The following is a 20,435-nucleotide window of genomic DNA, read 5'->3' on the forward strand; positions in this document are numbered from 1 at the left end:
AGAATAAAAAAATCGTACTAATCCTGCGGAGAATATTATTCCATGAATTTTTCATGATGAACTTAAAAATCAGAACTTACCTAAAGCGCAAGCTGAAAATCCATTTCCGTGGTAACCTTCTTCACAACTGCAGTCAGTTCCATGATTTGTGTTGATGCAAACAGCATGTTGAACACACGGATTTCGAATACGACATGGTTCCTGGCAAACTTGCCCAACGCAGGTTTCTGTCAGAGGACAATCCCTGTTGCTAGTGCAACCCACTAAAGAAAGAGTGAGAAAGCCCATATAGCCCCAAGACTTTGTGCATAAATAATAGAAGTATAACAGTAAGAACTCATTTTTTCGCTGTATATGTACTTTTTAGAAAAAAACTGCGTTTAGCACTCTTTTTGAGATCTTATAGAAACATGAATGTTTAATAAACCAAACTGAAGAAAAAAATTCCTTAAATAAACTAACTCTGGGATTCGTTACCTAAATCATCACAAAATTAGAAGGCTTTAGAGGTCTGCAACATAGTCGATCAACAAAATTCAATTGTCAGCAATGAAATACTGATGGACTATGAAGCAATTCTATTGAAAGCATTTAAGGAATTAAAATTAAAAAGGGTCTCTTTTATTTAAGAAAAGAAGATTTTCACATCTTGTGCAAGAAACTTTGAAGAGTTTTGTGCTTGAACTTCAGACTCAGTGCTGTATATGTTTATACGTTGCAATGTGACTGTCTTCCTATCTACAGTACTTACATATATACAATTAACTTTTAAAAAACCGATCTTAAGAGACCAAGATTTCTTTTCCCATGCACGATACACACCTCTTACACATTGATTGGTAACTGGGTCACATTGCTCTCCTTCTTCACAGAGTGGACAAACGTTCTTTGGTCCTATAACATTATTCATAACGCTTGTATATAGCAATATGTAAATTTTTAGTTAAACTTTTATTTAATTTTAAGTTTTGCAATAGTTATTCATAATGAATTACTTATTCAGTTTTAATCACTTTCAACCTCTTCCTTTCTTACCTGCAATACAGAATGGTCTATGGTCTTCAACGCTGCACTCTTGGATATTTTGGCAAGGATTCTGAATACTACACGGGTTCAAACACTGCTGATTTATGCAAGCCAACTGTGATGGACAGTCGGTATGTGATGCACATGTCACATCTAATAAAATCAGTTTCAATTACAATCTCATACCTATAATATCTTCTTTATTTACTAGTATAATATTAATTTAAGCACAATAGTAATGTTATGATTAATAAATCACAAAAAAATATTCACTTCAAATTTCGTATTCAGGCAGCCAATGCCAAATTTCGAAACATATTTTTAAAATAAGTATCGATTAACTAAACTTCTAGCGAACGGTTCTATCAATACTATTTTATAACTAAATCTTATGTGCTCTTAAAGTCATCTGAAAGAAAAAGCGAAGCAGAAAGCTCATGTATGTACAATTTAAAAGAACGTTTATGATAGCGATGGTGATTGGTGTCTAATAATTCAAATTTAACTTCTATTTACTGAGATGAAGTACTTTACGAAAGGAGCTTTTTAAATCCATATTTGAGAAAAAAGGTAATGGAAAGATTTTCCAAATTTGAAAGGCATACTTTAGCTCAGAGACATGAATGCAGTCGCATAAAATAAAGGACCAAAAATCTGCTAACTTTTAAATAAGATAAATTATTATCAAATTAAAATTTCAGAATCCTTTTCGAGAAATACTCTCGGCTGGCAGAGATCGTACGTCTCGAAGTTCTGTAAGCTTAAAAAATAAGATGATCCTTATCTAAAAGCTAACATTTTTCAGTAAATTGTAAGTTTATTAAGTATTCACAACCTTCACCAAAAAGAAACATCAAAATTAACAAAAACACTGAGATACATATAGTGCAGACACATATATAAGCAGCATTAGTACATCTGAAGCAATACGCATATCATGATTGAAAAACTTGATGAATTAGATTTTAATTTGTCCATGCTATTCACAAAAGGTTTTTGAATAAAGCAAGAAATATATAAAAAATATTCCTTTGTAAAAATGCCTTCGAAGGAAAGATCATTTTGTTCAATGAAACAAAAAGAAACCAGAAACTTAAGCATGACAAACCATCTTCAGATTTTTTTATACTCTATAAAAGTTAAGGTTGTTACGTAAATATTATATTTTTCTAAAGGATTAATGTTACGCATCAATCTATGTACTACAAGTGAAGAAGTTGCATGCTCACACAGTAGAGAGACTAATAATTAAGAAGAATAATCATTAGAACTTTACAGAGACAGATGTAACGGAAAAAAGTTTTCTAATAGTCGAGGACTCTGGCAAAATATAGTAGGAGTTTAGGATTCAAGGAGAATTTTAGATTCTTCGCATTTCACTATATGTTAAATGGCACGATTCAGATTTTATTTATGACATGTTTTATACATGATAAAGCCCAGTCAACAAGATACGATTTAGGTATAAAGTACTCGTATGTACAGATCCTATGTTTAAAGTTTCCCGGGTAAACAATTTTTAATAGATTAAAAATTTTAATAGAATAATATCCTGTTGGAAATTCCTAGCTATTTTACGACTTTAAAGCCTGACTGATTAAAGATTGAAAACGATATCAACTTCTATTGGAAGAATAAAATTTTAATTTTGTTCCGCCTAGATTTTCTTTATGTTCTCATATAATGCGCTTGCTGTGAATTTCCAACAGAGCAAGATGCCTAGTGGGCATAAGAATTCCAAGACATCTTTACAGCATCTTTACGTCTTTGGATCGTTACGCAGTGGGGATGAAGTCTGTGAACAAATTGATTTTTAGAAACCCATTCTTTTTGGATCTGAACGTTTTTTAAATAAAAGAAAATTCTGCTTCTACTTGGCTTCATTTTAAGATATTCAGAACGAGTTAAGAAACTAGCTGAGAAAATTTTAAAGTAGCTTTGCAGATGATTAAAAATTCGTTGGATTTATCATAAACAAATAAGTGCATGAAAAATGTTTTGTAGGGTTTGGCTGAGATTCGTCAGTAGATTCACACTTAATTATTATGATTACAGTTTATAATTAACAGCCAGTTATTTAGCAATGATTTCTTGGTATCTATCAATAATAATTTATGGTTGTTTAGACAAACTTAATGAACCGATGTATTATTTGGCTATTTTCCAAAACTTTAACATTATATTGTAACCTAATAAACTGTTACAAACTAATTTTCAACCTTTTATATACACTTGAATAACGATTTACTATTTTTATTGTTGCTAACAACGTTATAAAGTAATTTTTCTTGTTGCATACATATTGAAACTAAAATTCTGCTGTTCTTGAGGAATTTATTCACAATTTCATGAAGCGAGATAAATTTGTTTATGACTATTAAATGGATTCGGTGTGGAGTAACAAAAACTTAAAATGCATGTTTATGATAGCTTTTTTAGGCGGGTACACTAGAGAAGTAATGCAACTTATAAACAGATAATCACGAAATTTTTTTAATTGATGCGGAGTTTTATTTCTATTATTCTCTAAAGAAACCTTAAAACCCCAGAAGAATTGTCTTTGAAAAATCAATTAGTACACATATGGTTTTTTGTCCGACTGTGCGTCGTAAAGATGTCCTAAAGATGTATTCGAATCTTGGTGCCCACTGCGTGATTATAAAGTAAGACACCAGTGAATTTTAACGGTAAAATAAGTTAACCTTGAATATGTTAAAGTTTCACTAGTATCTTACATTTAAAGAAATAACTGTGGGCCGAATAGTAGAAAAAAGCGCATTATGGGTATGTACTTTATAAAATGATGTTGTCGAATGGCTAATCTGAAGTTTGGAAAATAGCATTTTATGTAGGTATCGTGTTTATGCGGCGGCGGCGAAGGAAGCACTGAAAAGATTGGAGATGGCAGGAGAGAAATGGTGTTTACCTTTCATGCATCCGTACTTAGTATCTGGCACAAAGCCGGGGGGACAGAACTTGCAGATAGGTTTGTGTTCCTCGACGTAACAGGGAACATCAGCCGGACATGTGGAGTTGTTGCACGGATCCACGCAGCGATAGTTGCGACACGCCAGGTCTGAAGAGCAGCCATTGTCTCGCAGGCAAATGGAAAGGGAAGGATTGCAGTTTTTGAGGCAAATGCATATAGGACGATGGTCTAGAACTTCGCAGGCTTTATCGGCTGGACATGGTGGTTTCTTTCTCATGTTACAAGGATTTTGACATTTTCCATTAAGACAAGCAGCGTTCGAAGGACAGTCGGAATCTCTCGAGCAAGCCACGGTGTCCGGAGCACATGTCAGCTCTCCCATTTCGTTAACAACGAATCCGTGTTTACAGACGCAGACTGGCCTATGGTTCCGCACTTGACATTTTTTGTTAACTTCGCATCTAGGCTGGGAACTCGAGCACGGATCACGACACTCTCTCGTTTGAGCATGACAGGAAAGACTTTCCGGACACTCTTTATCTGAGGAGCAATCGCTGTTCGAAGTCGGGGGTCGAGGTTGACTCGTAATGTCACATTTCGGATCTGGCCGGCACACAGCACGGGGAATACCGATATAACACTGAGGACAGGAGCAGCGTGGCTTGTGCACAACCACTCGGCATAGTGCGTCGATGCCACAGGCACCGCGAAGAGTACACGGATCCAGACATTGTAGATTTATGCAGGCTTTGTCGTTAGGACATTCTAGGTCACTGGTGCATTCTTGTTCTAAGATCACGATTATGGTTTCATGGATCGGCATGGGTTGTTTGGTGACGGGACAGGAAAACAAAGAAAAAAAGCATTTATAAGAACTGTGAAAAGAAACTTTCTCACAAATAACATAAACCACATGCTTTTTATTTATGTGACAAGAGTAGCTCTGCAAAGAAGTGGATAGATTTGACCACACTTTCGACATTTCAGATATATAACACAACAACAATAAAAAGCAGCAATATTTACACGTAAGCCCCCGACAGACTTTAGAAAGAGGAAAATGACCTGCGAACTCAGCAAATATCAAGCATGGGTATATGAGAATGTCCCTTTCGCAGTTCCCAATCTGTATTAAACCTAAACTTAAAAAAAACAGTGTAGCATTGTGTACCTCCTGTTATCCAAGTGGCACTCTACGTACCACCATAACATCGAATGTTGACTTGTTGAACAAACATTTCCAAAAGACAGATTGGATACTGAAATAAACATTCTTCATATGCAGTTATGTGTGAGACTAAGACATGTGTCGGCGTCATCCGCAGATCGGATTATGTACAGTATGCCTAACCCAAATATATACAAAATGATGCTTCTAATCTCTATTATTTCTTATAATCTCAAATTTCTAATTTCTCTAATACTGACTAGTTCAATTTTCAATTATATCACAATGAAAATCACCAATGCGCTATCTTCATCTAGCTCTGCTCCAATCACATCTGTCTCTCGGTGTTAACGATCGCTAGATTAATATATCTCTATATATTATGATTATTATGATTATTTTGATTATCTTGATTGTTATCATTACTATTATTCGATTCCTACCGAATAACACATGATTATTCTACTGACCATGTTCCTTTATGTTTATCGTCAGTACTGTTCGCTAGTCACAAATGATGTACATAAAGTTAACTAGTACTTTCAGTTGACCATGAACAGTTAGTAAGTCGGCACTTACCTGTTGCACATTCGACATCCGGAAAACCAGTCGTACCTAGAGCACATCGACAAACGAATTCCGAACCATCTCGGATACATTCTGCATTTTTGCCGCATCCCACTGTACGACAGTCTGGACGTATAACTGAAAATTTTTAATGAAAAATGGTATAAATTTTGTTCCACGATTGCAGTTTGGAATTACAATTTGTAAATGCTCACTGAACGTTCTTAGTTTACGTGTTATTTATAATAATCATATAATTACCGTCACATTGACAACCATGGTACGGATCTCCATAACAGCCTGATTTGCATGTACACTCGTGACCAGAAGATAATTCTCGGCACTCTGCGTTGGGTCCACAGGGATTACGAAGACATTCCTCATTGCCTTGTTTACATAATACTTTAGGATTGCCGATGTGTCCTGGTGGACAAGAACACTGTGGTTGTCTGTTTGCCACACGACACTGAGCATTAACACCACATATGCCATGCTCCAAACATGGATTTGTGCAAACACCATACTCGCTGCAGTGCTTGTTCGGATCGCAATCTTCGTGACGATGGCATTCCAGCTGATAACATTCTCGACTTGGTTCCCCTTGGTAACCTTCCGGACACAAACAAACTGCTCGATGATTGGAAACTCTACACAGTGCATTGATTCCACATGGTTTTGATCCTGACAAGCAGGGATCTGCACACTGACCGTTGATACAGGACAACAAATCTGGACAGTCAGAATGAGTTCGACATCCAAAGAGACATAATCCTTGATCACACATGTAGCCCTAAAGTGTAAAAATATTTGATTATACATACATTTTCAGTTAACTTTTACGGATTTAATTATTGTCTTAAAGTTTTAAAGAATTTATGTACCTTTGAACATTCGTTGTTATTGTCACACTTTGTTCTACACTTTCCGGTATGGCAAACTTCACCACAGGAGCATTGGTCCTGAGATCGACAGCTCTTGACGCAAAATCCTGTTTCATCGCATTCACAGGTACCATCACAAGGAATCATTGATTTGGTACAACTGATTAGTGCATTTCCATAATAATTTGGAGGGCAGCTACATTGGGCCACGTGATTTACCACGCGGCAGCCAGCACATTCTCCACAAGCTTTACCACCCTCACATGGATCTGTTATAATATAAATTATGAGTTTTGATATAAGCTAAATTACAAATTTGTAAATTCTTTTTAATTAGACATTGTCAAGAAAGAGTTGAGACAGGTAGACGAATCTGATTTGACCATATCAATCAATAACTTTTAACCATTTAATACGTTTTGAAACTACCCTACCGAAAAGAATCTTTGAGTATACACTAAAAATTCTTTAGGTCAAAGAAGATCAGAGAAATTCTCCGCAGGCACTCAGGTAGATATTTTTAAAGGTCCAGGAAGCTCGTTTGAATGGTCTGTAGGCTTAAAAATGTCCTTTCCGAAATTGAAATAAGAATAATATCATAAATAACAAGCAGAGAGACTATCTCAATAGAGTATTAGACACTCAAGGCTCCTTTGTTAAGCTTTGGGATCAAAATTTAGGAGTAGATTTTTTTTAATTTCATAGTTAACAGCCTAAAACATAATAATTCGGAATCTACGGGTTTCGATGACTTCAGATATCTAACTTTTTTTTAATGCTTAAAATTGGAATTAATAGAACGTTTCTCGTAAATGGAATGAGATACGCCAAAAAAGACAACAACCCGGTACGTCACGAATACTAAAGTAGCATTATATTACCGTCGCACCACTCTTAAAAGGATCACTAAAAGGATCTTGAAAAGGACCCAAATCTCTCAAACTATCTCCGAGACTATTTTGTTTCAAATCGACTTTGTCTATAGACTCAAATGGGCTACGCTATTTCGCTAAAGAAAACTCAGAGATTTCTTTCGGTAGGATAGTACTCACTTTTGCATCTGTTGTTCAAGCAAGATTCATCAGAGGGACAGGTGTTGTCACTGCGACATCCAATGTCACACAAACGATTCTCACAGATTTGATTCGCTGAACATTGATCATCGGTATTACATATTCCCTTACACAATCCACCATCACATCGTTCATCGTTCAAACAGTTTGCATCACTGAATACATATAATTTAAATATTTAAATGTTAAAAAATCTCATTTACTGCTTAATGAAAATGATTGATAAGTTTGTAATCCCTTGTTTAAGAACATACCTACGACATGTGGAGTAACACGATCTACCATAGCAAGTTTGTCCAGGCAAACATTCGGAAGCTGATGAACAAGGAAGGAATGATTGTCTGCAGTTTATGAGGGGGTCCCCTATTAATGGATCGGGACAGCTGCATTGTTTCCAGTGATTAACAACCGAACATTGAGCATTAATACCACAGGCACTTGGCAAACTGCATGGGTCTGGAAAATAATACAAATCGAAGTAAGTATTGATAACAATATTTTCTAAGTTCCTCATATTGGCCAAAAATTTATGTACTTAGTGTGCAATTAATAGCTCACCTATGCACTGGTTGTTTATGCAAGCTAAATTCTCTTGACACTCTACATCGGCTCGACATCCACTCAAACACACCAATCCTTCGCAAATCTCTCCACTCTGGCAATCTTCGTCTCTCCTGCACAGCGATCTACAAACTCCCAATGAATCACAACGCTCATTGCTCAGACAGTTAACATTTGATGAACACACTGGAGTGCATATTCCGGACATGCAAGTTGTTCCTTGCAGGCAATCTCTATTTGCTGTACACGATGGACCTGGAGAGCGTAAGCATGCGACTTTAGCTGTAGGGTTAGGTATGAAATCTGGTGGACAAGAGCAGGAAGCCCGCTGGTTAATAACAGTGCATTTAGAGTTTGGACCACATGGAGTGACTTCGCAAGGATTTGCACATTTGTTTCCGAGACAGGCCTCATTTGCATTGCAGTCTTCATCAGCTCGGCAACCGAAAGTACACATGTTGTGCAAACAAATGTGACCGAGGAAGCAATCATTGTCTAATCTGCATGTTAGCAAACAGTTGCCTCCGACACATTTTTCGTTAAAGGCACATTCGTTGTCTACTTGACACACTGGTAAACAGACGTTGTCTCGGCAAGTATTCCCTACATTGCACTCGTTTGTCTCTCTGCATGAGACTGGCACTATAAATTATTAATTGTATTTAAATGTAAATGTATAAGAGTGCAAATCATAAGCCGTTATTTTATGATTTAACTTTAATGAATAACTTACGTCTCACACACTCTACTTCTGAATTTCCAGTAAAACCTGGAGGACAACTGCAATGCTTTAGGTGACTTCGAACCCTGCATTCAGCGTTAATACCACAGGATGATCTGATATTACATGGATCCAGACATTGACCATTTAGACAGACATCTGATAAGTTACATTCTCCGTCCGATTGGCATGAGGCTATAGGCATAAGTTTAATTATTGTTACAGTTGCTGGCCAGAACCTTTATAATGTATTAATTTGATAAAAAAATCTTACGTCGACAAAGGCTTTCGTAACAATATGTATTCAAACTGCATTCTGTAGACGATGTGCAGGAAACTGGTGTTGGTCGACAACCGATACTTAATTCGTTAGCCTGTCCTTCGTAACCTGGTTGACAATGGCAGGAACCGGTATGGTGGGAAGCAGTACATTCTGCGTTTGGACCGCATTGGATACGAGCACATACATCTAAAAAAGTGAATAAATTGTGTTAGAATTTCTATTTAGGGAAGTAATAAATTCCTTAAAAACAGTACACGTACCATGACACTTTGGAACATTGTTGACATTAATGCAGTTAGCTGTTTCTGGACAATCTTCATTGTCCAGGCATTCGACAGGTTGTTTGCAACCGCCGTTATAAGGATCTCCCACCCTTCCTTCTTTACAGTAACACTTGAACGATCCTCTAGAGTTTTCACAAACTGCTCCAGGTGCACAAGGTATATTAGCACAGAAGTCGATAAGTTTGCATTCAATTTTGGGATCGCCAGTGTAGCCAGGTTGACAAGAACATATCTGCACGTGTCGTTCGGTTGTACAAAGAGCATTGACTCCACAAGGATTGTGAGCGAGACAAGCAATTCTGCATTTGTGTTCGTCACAGATTTTTTCTTCTGAACACTGTTCACTAGTTTCACATTCAACTGGTTGACATCCAATCTTATCGTCATTTGGATCTCCAAAGAATCCGGGTTCGCAAGAACATTGAGCTCTGTGATCTTCTGCGTCGCAGAGCGCATTACGGCCGCAGAAAGCAACGTTACATACTCTTTGACATTCAGCCTGAAAAAGGTGTTTAATTTTTAATATTAGGAATTTATTTTCTGGGAAAACCAGTAATCAATTAAGTACCAGCAACATTAACATCAACACTTACTTGTCCAATATTGTTCTTAACACACTTCTCAAAGTAAGCACAGTCATTGTCAGAAAGACAGCGTAATTCTTGGACGCAAATGTTGTTCAAGCAAAACTGGTAATCGGGACAGGTAGAATTATTTCTGCAGGTCGGTTGACATAGACCATTGATGCATAATTGGTCTCCAATGCAGTCCCGTGTATTGGTACAAAGGGAAGTGCAGATTCCCCCGTTACAAGATGAACCAGCAGAACATTGATGATCACCTTTACAATATTGAACTGGAGTGCAGCCAAGATTTGGATCTCCGGTGTGTCCAGGCTGACAAGCACAAACTGCACTGTGGTTAAGTGGAGAACAATCTGCGCGTGGACCGCAGACGTTTGGCACGGAACAAGGATCCACACATTTGTGATCAAAGCAAGATCTCGATGGACCACAATCGCTATGGTAGTTACATTCCAGGTGAATACATTCCACCTTAAAGCAGAGAAGATGTTGATATTATAATTTTTAACTACTGGTTACTAAAATTTTTTGCATATAGCACTTCTAAAGGGAATTCTTCTTACCTGTGGGTCTCCCGTTGTTTGTCCAGGACATCTACAATGTGGTATGTGGTCTTTAGCCAAGCATTGGGCCTTGCGTCCACAGACAGAAGGTCTGCTGCATGGGTCACGACAAGTATTGTCTATACAAGCTGCAGAATTTGGACAATCTGTGTCAGTAAAACAGTCCCCAGGTTGCTTGCAACCATTCTTTAACGGATCACCAACTAAACCTTGCGGACAGGTGCACGTAAATGATCCTTCTATATTTTGGCAACTGAAATCAAAAAATAATTCAAGCATAAGAAACTTCACAATTCCTAATCAAGGATGAATCCCATTACAATTAGGACTTATCAGACACTTACATTGCTGTTGCATGACAAGGATTCTGCAAGCATTCATCCACATCCAGACAGGTATCACCAGCAAGTGTAAATCCAGGATAGCATTTGCATGTGCCAACATGGTCAATAGCAACGCAGTTACCATATCCGCAGTTGAGTTGATTGCAAGGACTTGTGCATTTGTTCACATCTTGGTTGCAGTATTTATCAATAGGACAATCGTTATTCGATAGACATTCGACTTTAAAACATCCAGATGCATCTCCAATGTAACCAGGTTGACACTGACAAGCAGCTGCGTGATCAATGACAGAACAAATTGTGTTCACTCCACAATCCACACGTGAGCATGGATCAGTGCAATTATTCTGCACACAGGACAGAGAATCCGGGCAGTTATTATCTGCAACACAACGATGCGGTATCAAGCACCCTGAGACGACTGGATCGCCAGCTGTTCCTGGTTGACATAAACAGCGGTATGATCCTGGAGTATTAACACATTCAGCGGTAGGATGGCAAGGATGTTCTTCACATTCGTTGATATCGAGGCACTTTTCAGGACCAGCGATGAAACCTTGGCCACATCTGCACTTGTGATTAATGCAGATTTGGCCTTCGCTACATCCAGAATCGGAAGTGCAACCCACTTCACAGTTTCCTTCAATGCACAACTCACCAGGCAAGCAATTACTGTCTCCATAGCATATTTTTGCGCATAATCCATTTTTACAGCGCTCTCCTTGTGCACAATTACTTTGTTCTTTACATTGGCATTGACATAGGTTGGAAATGCAGACGTGTTGATTTGGACAGCTCCCTACAGGACCGCATGGGCTTGGTATTCTAACACAACCCTGCTGAGGTGTAGGATTTCCTTGGAATCCTTCCGGACAAGCGCAGATAGTTCTGTGATCTTGGCAGCTGCAAACGGCATTAGAACCGCAGACATTTTCACGTAGGCAGGGATCTTGACATTTGTTGTTTATACAAGATTCTTCCGATTGACAGTTTCTACTGCTTCTACAACCCAACATGCAGATATTGTTGACACATGCTTGATCATTTTGACATTGATTATGCGAAACGCAAGAGACAGCACATTTGTTATTGATGCATTTCTCTCCATCGGCACAATCGCTGGCTGAACGACATACAGCTGTAAATAATAATCAGGGAATATATTAATGAGCATATTCTCAATATTAAAGCTTTCGAAAACTTTGTGAAAGTAATAAAATATAAATTAAAACTTTTAAATTACCTCTACACTGTCCGTCAAGGCAGATCCCATTTTCGCATTCTGCATCTATCGAACAATAGTTGAAGGCTCTGACACAACCGTCTTGCACTCCTTTAGTCGAAGGTTCAAATTTGTGAACGCACCTGCAGATCGGTTCTCCGTTGATGATCTCACACAAAGTGTTTGGACCGCAGGCGTTCTCGCATGGATTAATGCAACGATGATTTTGACAGACAGAATTGACCGGGCAATTTTTATTACTACTACATTCACCTTCTTCTTGACAACCCGAACCGTATGGATCCCCGACGTGATTAGTTGGACATTGACAAACTGGATTACTTGAGGCACCAGCGATACAAATTGCCGATGGATGACACGGATTGGGTGAGCAAGCTGCAACAGCAACGCACTCTACATCTGGCAAGGGATTAGCTTTGAAACCCGGAGGACATTGGCAGATGGCCTTATGATCATCAGCAATACAAACCGCGTTTTCCCCGCAAGCGCTCTTATCGCAAACGTCATAACACTTGTGTTCAAGTCTATTGCAAAGTTGAGTTGGAGGACAGTCGATATTATAAACACAGGGAACTGCCTTACAACCGTTTGTAGAATCATTTGGATCACCGGCGTAAAGACCAGGAGGGCATTCGCAATTCGCCACGTGATTATTCACGACACAGAGCGCGTTAGGACCGCAAGAGACAAAATTACAAACGGGTTGACAGGTTAAAACGCCTTCTGGAGACGATCTACAAGTATGATCTTCAAGACAGTCTGTATCAGTCGTGCATTGATCCTTACGAGTACTCTGGCAGCCATACCGATCATTCGGATTGCCAGTGAAGCTTGGCAAACATTCACAATGAGCCTGATGATTATCAGCTATGCATTGAGAGTTTACGGTGCAGGTAAAAGTTTCACAAAGCGAGGTACACTTCAGAACTCCCAGTGCATCTGGACGACATGCAGCCTTAGGATGACAATCCTGGTCGTGTATACAGTCCGGAACAGATGGTTTCTCACAAGAAGATGTAACAGGATTCCATTCGTATGAATCGTAGCATTTACAAGTGCCATGTCCAGTTACATCTGCTTCACATCTCTGATTAGCACCACATGCGATATTGCTGCAAGGGTCTGCACATTCTCGAATTCCAGAATCGCCAAGAATACAGAAGCTTCCCGATCTACAGTCGGCATTGCTGCTGCAGGAGGAAGGAATAACAGACTTTTTCGGTTGACAGCCATCCCTCAGGTCACTAGGGTTACCAAAGTATCCTTCAACGCAAAGACAGGAGGATGCGTGATTCTGCGTCACACAAAGTGCGTTGGGTCCGCACTGGAGTTTACTGCAAGCATCTACACACTTTCTCACGCCCTTGCCTACTTGGAAGCAAATCTGTTGAGTTTCGCAGTCTAGATCGTTTGAACAATGTCCTCGAGGATGACAACCTTTACTCAAATCGTTGGGATTTCCAATGTATCCTGGTGGACAGATACAGACTCCTTCTTGACAGGCGGATCTAGGGCCACACTGTACATCGGTGCACTTATCAATGCATCTCTCGTTTACACATGTGAAGTCTCCAGGGCAAGGCATGTCATAATTGCATCTACAGGTTGCAGGATCTGTGCAAGGTCCAATTTGCAATTCTTGACAGGCTATGAACGGATTTCCAAAGAAGCCTTCCTTACAGCGACAGTCGTAACTTCCGATTGTGTTGATGCAGACTGCATTGTTGCCACAAGCATTTCCGTTACATTCATCAATATCTAAAATATATAACATTCATATTGTAGCAACATTGTATTAAGTATTTGAAAATAAGTAAGCGAAGGTTAATTGAGGAAGGGCCTACCGAAACATCGAATGTATGGGTTTCCAGCAAATCCTGGTGGACAGAGGCATTCAACAGCGTTTGGTCCAGCGCTACAGTGGGCGTCCTTTCCACATAGAGCTTGGGAGCAATCAGATTTTTGTTGAATTCCACATCCGTAATAGGGATTACCACTTGTACCAGGATTGCATACACATGTAGAATCTGGAAGACCGTATTCGCAATGTGCGTTGGTTCCACAAGCTGGATCACAACGAGGTGCTTGTGCCGCTGTATGGGAGAAGCATGCATTTTTATTAGCTTCAAAAGATGAGAAGAATTTTTTTTCTTTTACTAGAGATGTTTTTACGATAACACTCACGTGGCATACAAAGAAGATCTGGGTTTCCTACGAAGTATGGGTTGCAAACACATTTGTTGTTAACAGGATCACAGCTGGCACCAATTCCACAAACCACACCTTCGCAGCGCCGTTTACAACGTCCACTTATACACACGCTGGGTTCTGCACATGGAATCTCTGGAGAACAGATATCTGGCGCACACTGACCTCCTGGGAATGGATTACCCATGAAACCTTCAATACATTTGCAAGTTGGCCCATCATAGCTAACAATGCACTGAGCTCCAGTACCACAAACGTAACCATCGCATTCTGAAAGAATAGATTTGTAATAAAAATATAGCCTTTGGTAAACGAATAGCAATTCTTTTTGGCAAAACATTAGGAATAAGTGTTGCAATTACAATATTTATAATATAAAGGGATACTCACGAGAAACACATTCGTTGTTTTTGCCTTCCGTAAATCCAACAACACAGCGGCACCAGGGAGCGTGTTTATCAGGTTCACAGTAGGCATTTGGCCCACACGGTACATTGTCACAGGGGTTGACACAACTACCTTGAACGCACGCTAAATAATTTTCACAGTGTTCATTTGAGGAACATTCTTGTTTGGCCACTGCTGCACCAGAGCATCCGCCTCCATATGGATCACCGGACATGCCTCTAGGACATTCACAAACATGACCGCCTTTAATATTGAAACAGTAGGCTCCGCGACCGCAAGGATTGTTGTTACATTCGTTGACATCCACACAACCATGTTGAGGATCTCCTTCATATCCTGCTTCACACATACACCTCGGTGGATCACTAGGCGTACATTTTGCGTTGAGTCCACATGGGAACCGGTCACAAGGATCTGTAAACAGTATTCGACTTATCAGCTAAACTGTCTCTACGACTTGAAAAAATTCTAACTTTTGTCTTTTAACTTACTTTTACAGAGATTTCCGTCGATAGGATCAGTGTAAAACGGCGGTGGACAGACACATTCACCAGGCTGTACACACTTTTCGTTAGCTTTACATTCGTTATCGTTCGTACATCGCTTTTGAGCGGGGGCACAGAGACCATTGTACGGGTCACCACCATATCCTCGCGGACAAACACATTGATGAGAACCAGGTAAGTTTATGCATTCAGCACCGTATCCGCACACTTGGTGGCCTTCAATACACTCGTTAATGTCTGCAAAAAGACAAATAATTATGAGAAATCAGATTACATTAATAAATCATTATAAAGAAAAGAGGATCAATAATTGATTGCAAAATATAGAATACATTCTATTTTGAATGATGTACTAACCATCGCAAGATCCATCGGGTTTAGTGCTGTAACCTTTGGGGCACGCGCAATAACTGACGCCACCCGCTATCGTAATACACTCAGCACCAGCGGGACAAGTTTCACCCTTAGAACAACCAGCCAACATACACTTGCCATTTACGATTTTATAAGGTGGTTGACATTGGCACTCGATGCTGTTACATTCTGTAAATAATTAATATAATTTGTTAGCTGGATGGTATATCTTATTGGCACGTAAATTATCACGCTTTATAGATGGATTTAAAGTTCAACTTTCTTCGAGGTGCAAAATACTTGTTTAGCTAAATATGCTTTCTAAATTAGCTCCTATTTATGTGCTCGCTGCCTTATTAACTAAGATAATTAATGGTAATTGAATTTACCTTCACAAAGCGAAAACGGATTCCCATTAAATCCAGATGGACATTGGCATTCGTAACTTCCAGGCAGATTTTTGCAGATGGCGTTGACTCCACAAGCAGGCTTGTCTCTAAGTTCCAGACACTCATTAATGTCTCTACACTTCTGAGTCTCTGCATCTCGCGTGTATCCTCTTTGACAGATACAAACACTACTTCCGACAAATTCGTCTTTAATACACTGTTCTCCAACTGGACAAGGTGTGTTAGGACCACAAACATGGGGTAATAGTGATTTTTCACATCCACCGCTGTAAGGATCCCCAGTCATTCCGCTGGGGCACTGGCACGAAAAGCTTCCTGGTTCGTTATTGCAAATAGCACCCGGCGGGCATGGATTTACAGCGCATTCGTCAATATCTTTGCATCCACCTTTGACGCCTGGTTTTCCTGTATAACCATTGCTACATAAACAACTAGCGACGTCATTAAGTAGCATACAGTGAGCATTAGGTCCACATGAGAGGTCTTCACAAGGATCTACAAAGTCCAGACAAGACAATTTTACAATTTTCTCCTAAATAAAGTGAACAAAATATTCAAATAGTATAAGATCGAATGTAACTCACGTCTACAATCGTTTCCAACGTTGGGCTCTGGACACAGACAACGTTTCTGTGGATCGCATATGGCATTACCAGGGCAGTCATTATCGGCCTCACAGGTGACAATTCCAACACATTTGATGTACGGATCTGGATCTGGAATAGTTTCTGGTGGACAGGAGCAAGTGTAAGAGCCTTCTTTATTTGTACATGTAGCTCCATGTCCACATGCATCTGATCGAGAACATTCGTCAATATCTGTTACAGAAACACAAGAAGTTTTTAATTCTCTTTTCTAATTTTTGAGAAGGATAATTTAAAAAAGGTTTACTGAACGTTACCTAAACATTGTTTAAAAGCATTTCCAGAGTATCCTTGCTTACACTGACAACTGAACCCGCCCGGAGAATTGGTACAAATTGCATTTTTACCACACCGGCCAGATGGACCGTTTACTGCATCACATTCATTGATATCTGCAAGAGAAATAATAATAGTTAAACTAGAATTCATAAATACTTCATAATAAGGATTCTATTCATAGATTTAAAACTACAAAGTTATCTTACCGACGCATCCAGCTGCAATATCATTAGGATTGAATGTCCAGCCATCTTCGCAAATACAATAGGCTTCTTGACCATCAGCTTTGCAGAATGCATGGTCGCCACAAGTTACTTCGTCGCATGGAGCTATAAAATTATCAAAATTAGAGAGGATTAAGATAATACCATTCTGAGGTTCATTTTGATCAAAACTGGAATAAACTGAGTAGAATTTCTCTTTACCTTTGCAAGGTGCGTGCGGTGGTGTTCCAATAAAGCCTGTTTCACAATCGCAGCGGAAGTGCCCTCTTGTATTAGTGCAAACAGAATTTGGTCCACAAGGATTTTTCAAGCATTCGTCTTCATCTGCACATTCAGCACCGAGTGCTTTAAACCCATCTTTACAGAAACATTGACCTTCAATGCATTCTGCGTTGTTGACGCAGTCGAAGTTGGATTTACAGAGAGTCGCAACATCAGTCTTAAAAAGATATTTATTTCATTTAATTCGGACACATTATTTCGAAATCGAATGTAAGATTCAACATACCAAGGGAAAAATTATGTTATACCTGATCACAAGCAACAGATGGACTAGGATTTGCACTAAACCCTGGAGGACAGAGACATGTATATCCAGGAACTGAATTTTTACAAATAGCATGGGTTCCACACGGATTCTCAAATGCAGTGCACTCGTCGATATCTATACATTGAAATGAAATAAACAAAAGTCAGCCAACGTATACAAAAATTTTCTTCCAGTAGAAGAATCAAGATTGAGAATTTTGGATGATATTAAAATGAAAAATGAAAGAAATGTTTAAAATGGGTATGTAAAGTTCTAACCAATGCATCCCTTAAACGGGTCACCAGTGTAATCTGCCTTGCAGCTACAAATGAAACTGCCGTTTGTGTCTGTGCACTCCGCATTTTCTCCACAGGGATTTTTCTCACATTCGTTAACATCTGTTAATATTTTGATTAGGTTAGCAGACTGTTAATTATTAGATAATATTAAGAAGGAATAAGATCAGCCCTTGAACGCAATCTTCGCAATTGATTAAACCTTAAATGGATTTTATTGTGACTTAATAGAACTATCTTAGAAGAAAACTAGTGAATTTTAAAAATAACTTCAGAATAATTTCACAAGATTGCATTTAAGGCTTGAAAGTAAGCTTATTTAAAAGGAAACTGACTTTCGCAAAGGGTGAGCCCCTGGCCGACAAAGCCTTGAGGGCATATGCACTTAAATGTTCCTGGTACGTTGATACATTTGGCATTAGTAGCGCAGGGATTTTTCTGAACACATTCGTTCACATCGATACAGCCGTGGATGGAATCCATTTGGTATCCCAATCGACATCTGCACTCGAAGCTACCTTCCTTGTTTACACACTCCGAGTCCGCACCGCAGGGATTGCCCTCGCATTCGTTTATATCTGTTAGCGTGGTTAGTTGAAATGTTACTATTCCTTAATATTTACTGCTGAAATTTATTTCTCTTATTTTGTGAATATAGTTAAATAAAGCAATATCAAGATCATGAGATGTTGCTCAAGGATATAATTATTTATCTTTTATTGGTTATTCTCTTTTAGTAATGATAAACGAGATTAACGACTTCCTTTCCTTTATTAGCATAGCATGAAGTAAACTATGTACAGCGTTAGGTATAAATCAAGATTCTATCATCTGAAAGTATGACTTACCATGACAGCCTAGCATTGGGTCTCCCTCCATTCCTTCGGGGCAAGCACAACGAAAACTGCCATCCATATTCGTGCATAAGGCCGATCGTCCGCAGGGGCTTCGAAGACATTCGTCCATGTCCCTACACTCATCTTCTGGGTTTCCATCGTATCCTTCAGGGCACTCGCATTTGTGTTCTCCAGGCAAATTTATGCACAAAGCACCTCTTCCACAAGCACCGTCGTAGTTACATTCGTTTATGTCGGTACACTGTAAAAAACATTAGTTTTGTTATGCATCAATTTATGTACGAATTAAACTCCACTTTTCCTAATCACCTCGAATACCCGATTGGTTTCAGATTGATTCGGCTGGGAGAGGATTGAGAAGGATTGAAAACTGTCTTGAAATTGATTAAACTTCAATTTAAACTTACAATTTTGTATGGGTCTCCCGTGAATCCATGCTGACACGTGCACGTGAAATTTCCAGGTGTATTCTGACACAGAGTATTTTCTCCGCATGCACCGTGTATCGCACATTCGTCCACATCTTCGCAGTGAACTTCTCCGTCGCCAGTAAATCCCGGTTTGCATTTGCATAGGAAATTCGAAGGCAAATTACAGCAGTCGGCATTTTCGACGCAGCGTGCAGCAATGGCTGGATTTTCACACTCATCTATATCTGTAATTCAAGATATCATTCATGTAAAAAGTTCACTTCAAACAAAATGCCCAAGTTTTTAGGTGATTTAGTAACAGGATGTTCTGGAGAAAATAATCCAGTGAAAGCGAGAACAACTGAATTGCTTAAAAAGCTAGTACCTTCACAATGGAATCCGTCTCCGCGATAACCAGGAAAACAGGAACACTGATAGCTGCCAAGAGTATTCGTACAGTGAGCAAAAATATCACAGGGTCTGTACTTGCACTCGTTCTCATCTGCAAAACATGAACATGAATAAACAGTTAACAGTGAACTTAAACCTCTGAACGGAACTTTAATATTAAGGTCTTGACCGATTTGTGGTGCTCCACGGGTCTTTCTGAACTCTATAATGATCGGTAAGTAATTTCTGTTCCTTGCAATACAAAAAGCACCGCAGGCATTGGTACCAACCTGGAACTTGGCAATTGCAGCCTCCGAAGCCATCGTTGCAGTGACAGACTGAGTCGAGGCAAACTCCGTTTGAACACGGGGTTCCATCTTCTTTGGTACAGTCGTCTGAAATTGGAAAATGTTCACGAAATTGGTACTTAGGAACTAAATCTTTTCTTTAAGTATTTGGTAAGAGGTTATGTAAGAAAAAATAGAAGACATTGGGATTTAGATCTCTTTGAACAATTCGTGAACGAATAGTAAGTGAAATCAGTCATGAAGTCTGAATGAAATGCAAATTAGGATTGCTTAAGACTCAAGAAAATGTATGTTGGAAGCAATCTAAATTGATTTAATAAGATCATAACGGCTAAAGTGCCTCGTTTAAATCAGTTAGTCTCGATTTTAGGTCATTTGTCAAGAC

At 39.0% G+C, this 20,435-nt stretch overlaps 1 protein-coding gene across 1 annotated transcript in view; it reads right to left on the reverse strand.

The window, feature by feature from the left end:
- Positions 1-20,435, reverse strand: part of LOC117178780 — a 226,464-nt gene that overhangs the window by 106,521 nt on the left and 99,508 nt on the right. The window contains 33 exon segments of the mRNA XM_033370251.1: positions 81-263; positions 823-894; positions 1,036-1,179; positions 3,953-4,744; positions 5,703-6,480; positions 6,572-6,840; positions 7,624-7,799; positions 7,899-8,100; positions 8,203-8,847; positions 8,939-9,121; positions 9,201-9,395; positions 9,470-9,992; positions 10,087-10,548; positions 10,641-10,893; positions 10,985-12,122; positions 12,228-13,985; positions 14,072-14,320; positions 14,412-14,705; positions 14,826-15,257; positions 15,335-15,586; positions 15,707-15,892; positions 16,093-16,608; positions 16,698-16,931; positions 17,015-17,149; positions 17,243-17,365; positions 17,462-17,699; positions 17,791-17,924; positions 18,068-18,187; positions 18,421-18,663; positions 18,934-19,183; positions 19,350-19,597; positions 19,738-19,854; positions 20,033-20,137. Coding sequence (XP_033226142.1) covers positions 81-263; positions 823-894; positions 1,036-1,179; positions 3,953-4,744; positions 5,703-6,480; positions 6,572-6,840; positions 7,624-7,799; positions 7,899-8,100; positions 8,203-8,847; positions 8,939-9,121; positions 9,201-9,395; positions 9,470-9,992; positions 10,087-10,548; positions 10,641-10,893; positions 10,985-12,122; positions 12,228-13,985; positions 14,072-14,320; positions 14,412-14,705; positions 14,826-15,257; positions 15,335-15,586; positions 15,707-15,892; positions 16,093-16,608; positions 16,698-16,931; positions 17,015-17,149; positions 17,243-17,365; positions 17,462-17,699; positions 17,791-17,924; positions 18,068-18,187; positions 18,421-18,663; positions 18,934-19,183; positions 19,350-19,597; positions 19,738-19,854; positions 20,033-20,137 — 11,649 coding nt within the window.

This window comes from Belonocnema kinseyi, chromosome 8, assembly GCF_010883055.1.
Source record: "Belonocnema kinseyi isolate 2016_QV_RU_SX_M_011 chromosome 8, B_treatae_v1, whole genome shotgun sequence".
Lineage (NCBI taxonomy): Eukaryota > Metazoa > Arthropoda > Insecta > Hymenoptera > Cynipidae > Belonocnema > Belonocnema kinseyi.